The following is a 6,000-nucleotide window of genomic DNA, read 5'->3' on the forward strand; positions in this document are numbered from 1 at the left end:
CTTTTTAACCTTTTAATCTGAATGTTATATACTTCAAACATAAAGAGATTGTTAGGGGGCAGCAGGTATCCCAACTGAACTCACAAGAGGGCGCCATTATCAAAGATTTCCATCACTAGCTGTGTCGATCCAATTCATTTTACAGGATCTTGTTTTTCTGGCAGAAAAACAAATAAATATATGTCATATATGCAAAAATGAAAAGTTGGTATACAGTTTGGTGTTCATACAGTGTAGAAAACATAAACTGAGCTACACACAGTCATGGTTATGTTATAGTAATTACAGTGGTATATGAGTGCTTTTTTAAAAATAATTAGTCAACCTCAGTATTAAAATGAAATACACTCTGAAAGACAGAGTGTCCAACAGCAGGGTTATTTGTATTCTTGCACCATGGAAACATTGTTGGTGGATACGGTGAAAACACTGAGCAGCCGCCGACTAAGGTTTAACATGAACACTCAGGAGCACCAGCCAACTTCATCTGAACTTCAGGAGCTACTTGTGACAGAAGAAAACGTAAGTAAAATATTGTTAGTATTACTACTATTGTTACTGGTTACTATTTTTTCCAGAAATGTTTTATCAAACTTTAAAGAAGAGTCTTTCTCTTCAACTCAAGTTGCAGCTGCGTGACAAAAATAAACAGCTCTTCACGAAAGTGGGCTACCTGGAGAGCAGACTGGGCCACCTGGCCAGCTCCAACACAGATCTGTCCTGCAGGCTGGTCCGCAGTGAAGAAGAAAAGCTGAAGGTGGAGTTCATGAGCTGCAAGTGAAATATATCTGCTCAGTACAGACCCAGAGAGATTTGTTGTCCGTCTGATATTCCAGATATCTAAAGAGCTTGTGGAGGAGAAAATTCAGACGAACAAGTTGAGGGAGCAGTTTGAAGAAGAGATGTTTGAGCTTAAAAACAAGGTGAGATTTTACTTGTAGCAGATTAAAAAACGGGGTAAAATTTGATTTCCAATTAATTCCTCACGTCAAAACAGGACTACTGTTTTCAATTTGAATATATTCAATAAAAATACATGCTTGATTGTTTCTTAACATTGATTTTAGTTTTTAGTTTTTAATTTCTTTTATTGCGAACATAAAAATTGATTAGCCTGGGTTCATAACCCATCAGGGTTTCCTTTCTGTGTGGAGTTTGCATGTTCTCCCTGTGCTTGTGTGGGTTTTCTCCAGGTCCTCTGGTTTCCTCCCACAGTCCAAAATCATGTGTGTCATGTTGATTGGTGACTCTAAATTGTCCACAGGAGTGAGTGTGAGTGTGTGAGGTTGTGTGTCTCTATGTGGCCCTGTGATGGACTGGTGACCTGTCCAGGGTGGACCCCTGTCTTTCACCCAAAGAGAGCTGGGATAGGCTCCAGCAGATCCCTGTGACCCTGGTTAGGAATAAGTGGGTATAGATGATGGATGGATGGATGGAAAAATTTATTAATTATTATTGTTTGAACACATTTTCCCTAAGAGATTGAAGCTGCCTTGACTGCACTTTCTTTACCTTTGTTAGATCTTGAACCAAGGAAGTGTGATAACAGAACTTGAAATGGAGCGAGAGAGGTTAGTCCGGGATCTTCAGTCAGCAGAGGCTCGTCTGAAAGTGGGTGAGAAGAGCGGCCAAGGCCTGACAGAGGAGTACGCCACTTTGAAGAAGAAACACCTGGCTCTGGCTGAGGCCCATGGCAGAGAGGTGGCTCAGAGTGAAGAGCTGAGCGCTGAGCTTCTGGCACTAGCCCAGGCCCAGGACGTCCTTCGCAGGCAGCTGGAAGAGCAGCAGCAGAGTGTGAAGACCACCACCCAGGGCCTTCACTGGGAGCTGGACAGAGTGCGGGCATTGATCAGCCGCATGTCACATAACAGAGTCCAGGTGAAAATGTTTTCTGTATAAATAGTGTGACTTTAAATAAATAATCCACGCCTTAATTAAAAGGCAGTCATTACTGAAACCCATGGCTTTTGTATAAAAACCAAACACTGAGTTGATCCTGCTACACACATCCAACAGGAAAATCCTTTACAGCTCCAACATAAGCAGAACATGTTGCTCACATTTCTCCAAAGTGTTTGTTTAACCGGTGCCAAATGTTTTACCTTTAGGTGCAAACGTCTGACATTTCCCTCATAATTTCCTGTGTTTTACTTTCCAAAAAAAGCCTTGTTAATACAAAATTGAATGTCTTTTAAAAAGACTGTTCATAAAATATTTTCACTGGGATTCAGAACGGGTTTCACCGTGGCTTAATCCAAACCTTCAGTATTAAATGTAACTACTATTTATTTAAAATGTTTGCTAAGAGTTTATACTGTTTTTACAGCCCGAGGATCTGGCAGCTTTGGACAAGGAGCAAAAATCTATGGAGAAAACTGTGAGTGTTCTGTAAAAAAAAGAATTTAGTTTTTCTTTTTTTTTTTTGGAAACGCACATATGTTTCACAGGCATCAGTAAACTATAAACCTTCATGTTGTCATACAGCTTCTTGGAAACCAGGATGACATCAAAGACATGCTGGAGAAAATGAAGAACAGTTATGAGGAGCAGCAGAAGAAACTGGAGGAGAAAGTGTGAGGGCCAGTGAATGTTTGTCATAATAACAACATGAGATAATAACATCATTATCTTTCCAGTCATCAAACAGCCAGACTCAGGATCTATGTCTCAGTGTCCGTCCACATGCTTCTCCTCTGTGGTTTCCTCTTTGATTTTTGCTCTAAGCTGTGGCTTTTATTTGCTGTGTGTGTATGATGTGGTCTCTTTGCTCCCTCTCTGTGATGTGGCTGTCTGTGGATTATGTTCACTACTCCCATGTGGTTGAGTCTGTGTTTGGTCAGCAGGGTGGCTATGGGTAAAGAGCAGCAGGAGAACAAGAGGGTGATCCATAACAGCCAGCAGAGACTATCTGAACAGAATGCGGTGAGCATCACTGTTTTGCAGCCTCTGATGAAAGTCGTAATTCTGATAAAAATGGTTCAGAGACATTCGAATTAAAATGGTGTGTGTGTTGTGTCCTATTGAGGCCCTGGTGTGCTCTCAGAGCCAGGTGAAGGAGGTGGAAGAGGAGAACTCAAAGCTGCAGCTTCAAATCAAACAGCTGAATGAGGAATACCGTGCAAGGCTGGTGCGCTACTTACAAGACCTAGCTGTGAGTAGCGATGGCCACAGCACACTTAACTCAGCTCCTCCAACATCTCATTCGTTTGCACATCTGTTAATCCAGGACTACATTGACGGACTTGGAAAAGATAAAACCACCTCAGCTGGAGCTAAGATGAGGGCGTTTGTGGACGGCATGCTGCAGGATGTGCGTTCATCCTACAGGGCGAGGGAGGAGCAACTTGCCTCTGCTGCTCGCTCCTATAAAAAGAGACTACAGAAGATCACCAAGACCCATCATGCCCTCCTTATTGCATACAGGTAACATTTACGTCTTTCCATTCAGTTTATATAAACCTACACCATAAATAATTACATAATACCAAACTTTATATATTTATATCAATGCTATCAAGAGCAAATGAATCCAGTGAATCCATACTGACTTAATAATCTATCTACACATGATGATATGAGGGTTCAGAGAGAGCAGATCTTGGCTAAACCTGAAGGTGGTCTGGACCCTGGACCTCCAGAAGCCCACTTCAGCCTGGAGCCCGCTGACCTGCGAGATGAAGCAGAGAAGGAGCTCCAGCTCCTTCGTCAGGACAAGGCGAGGCTGGAGGGTCAGCTGCAGGCGGCCCGGGAACAGGTGGTGCAGAAGGAAGATGGCTGCTTTGAAGTGGATTCATCTGCTTTGTTGCTTTGTTTTGTTGAATGCTTGTGGGAACTCTTTGTGTCCATACTTCCCTTATATAGAGCATTTGTTTCGTGAGTGCTGACTTCAAAGTGTGTGTTCTACAATACAGTAACTAAAATCACTAACTGCCACAGCAGTGGACAGCAGATCATGTAACATCACTGATGGATGTAAGCTGGTTGTCATGGTGACCAGTGGTACCGTGTTCGTCAGATGTGTTTTTGAGGAAATGTCTGCCTCTTTGGGAAATGTCCTAACTTGCATGCTACAGCAGTTTTGTCTACATAACACATTCTAATTTTAATACATCTTCATTGCTCTGTTTCAGATGGCTGTCCTCAGAATGCCTTTTCACAATTTAAGCTCTCAAGAGTGAGTCATTTTTATATTTTGAGAAATGACATATATGGTCAGCTGTGCATTAAAAATGATGACAAACGTAACTTCACCAGGCCGGTGACCATGGAGCAGCTATACGAAGAATCCCGGCTGGACGTTAGAAAGCAGCTGAAGGAGATCACAGACTCTACAGTGGTAAACAGAATTGTTTGAATCTTACAATGATCACGTCGCTCGTTTGAAGACTCTTACTTTTCCACGATGAAGGTGATTTGAAGAGTTTCTTTTTCCCACACAGATTGACTTTGAGAAGGAGCGCGCCCTGCTCATCACCAGGGCAGCAGTTGCAGAAGCGCAGGTTTTGGAGCTGCAGGACTACATTGACAACCATCTGGGCAGGTCAGGAAGTCACTAGACGTGCACGTCGTGTAATGTTCACTCTCACAAGATATTGAGCTCTTTCACTATCCGCAGGTATAAACAGGAGATCACACATCTCCGCAGTCTGCACGGGATAGAGGATGTAGCAGGGCGTTCCCGAAGTGCTCATTCATCTCTCCATTAGGACGCCCAGCTGTGAAATCTGAACACCAGTCCTACATCACCGATCATGTAATTAGTTGGTACAAAGCTTTGAAAAAATGTTATTATTCAAACAGAAAAATAATAAAATCAGTAAAAAATGTCCCAAATGACCAATTATAGGTTGTAAAATTATTTGTGCGTCCCTTGTGCAGTTACACACTCACTAGGTGGTGCTGCTCATGCTGGTGGTTTAGTCTATGAAAGGCCCCCAAAGAAATCAGGCCTTGAGAAAAAAATGCCTGGAATGTTTGTAAAGCTTATGTCAATTTCATGAGCTCGGGAGAAGAAAGCGTGGTGACAATGAGGGGTCACCCTGGTGAGAATAATGTCATTACATGTTACCCAGACACGTACACGCCTGTGAATGCTTTCCCCTCAATGGCTCAGTGAGGAGAACTGTGGGGCAGGCGAGCCAGGCATCATATTTATAACCTCGGTGATGGTTTGAATAGACAATGATTCCCTTTAAATCCCTTTAACAGTGAAAGGGTCTGCATTTTTTTTTTTTCTAGGTTTGGGGGCTGGGTTTCATGACATATCAGCTGACATAACATTAAAAATCTCTTTTTAGATTTGGCATTGATTGAAAACTTTATTGAAATATGTCACTTTATGTTTCATACTGAATGATTGGAAAAATAAAGAATCATATGCATGAGACCCCAGTACAGGCTTTTCAGGGGGCATGTCAGTCGTAGGAGATGGGTAGCAGGAGTGTGAATGTTTGAGAGGAATGGGAAGTGGGATTTTGTTAGTAATGTATTAGACTCCCAGGACCCTGGGAAAAAAGGTGGGGGGGTGTTCAGCTTGGGTCTTTGCCAACATAGTCACTGTGCCAAAGATCTGGGTGCCGGGGACCACTCCTCTCACCGACAGATCTGTGGGAAAATCAAAACCAGGTTGTTCTTTGCTGCCCTGCCAACAAAGACAGCAGCGGTGTGTATGCAGAATCCTGTGCTGTATGAAAGAAATGTACTCTGGGTAAACACAAAGCAAGAAATGTAGAAATGAAACACTGCAAATGCAGAGAGTTTGAAGCAGGGTGCACCACAGCTGGTCCCTAAGGCGACGTGCCAAGGTTAGAGCACATGTTGGAAAAGTTGACTTCTTGGACTACAAACAGCTTTTTATCAACTAATATGTGGTCACTATTATAATGTAAATACTGAATCGATTCAATTGCATGAATATGGCAACAGAAGTGGGTCAAAGCTTTAAAGAAATGTTGACAACATGACAAAAATATTTTTAAATAAAACTTACAAAAATAGTAG

The 6,000-nt window shown here is 42.3% G+C and overlaps 1 protein-coding gene across 2 annotated transcripts; it reads left to right on the forward strand.

Annotated features, from left to right (window-relative positions):
- The first annotated feature begins 421 nt into the window (after positions 1-421).
- ccdc78 (coiled-coil domain containing 78) lies at positions 422-5,621 on the forward strand. Of its 2 annotated transcripts, none has more exons than XM_026315839.1 (14): positions 422-522; positions 626-757; positions 837-923; positions 1,522-1,878; positions 2,327-2,377; positions 2,485-2,573; positions 2,841-2,922; positions 3,026-3,151; positions 3,227-3,423; positions 3,580-3,754; positions 4,131-4,174; positions 4,255-4,336; positions 4,440-4,540; positions 4,616-5,621. In XM_026315839.1, exons 1-14 carry the CDS (start codon positions 457-459, stop codon positions 4,704-4,706), a joined length of 1,680 nt encoding a protein of 559 aa, XP_026171624.1. In that variant the 5' UTR covers positions 422-456; the 3' UTR covers positions 4,707-5,621. The 2 variants fall into 2 exon arrangements, with proteins under 2 accessions (XP_026171624.1, XP_026171625.1); XM_026315840.1 differs by having other exon boundaries at positions 2,844-2,922.
- Positions 5,622-6,000: the final 379 nt, after the last annotated feature.

The sequence above is a fragment of the Mastacembelus armatus genome, chromosome 19 (assembly GCF_900324485.2).
Source record: "Mastacembelus armatus chromosome 19, fMasArm1.2, whole genome shotgun sequence".
Lineage (NCBI taxonomy): Eukaryota > Metazoa > Chordata > Actinopteri > Synbranchiformes > Mastacembelidae > Mastacembelus > Mastacembelus armatus.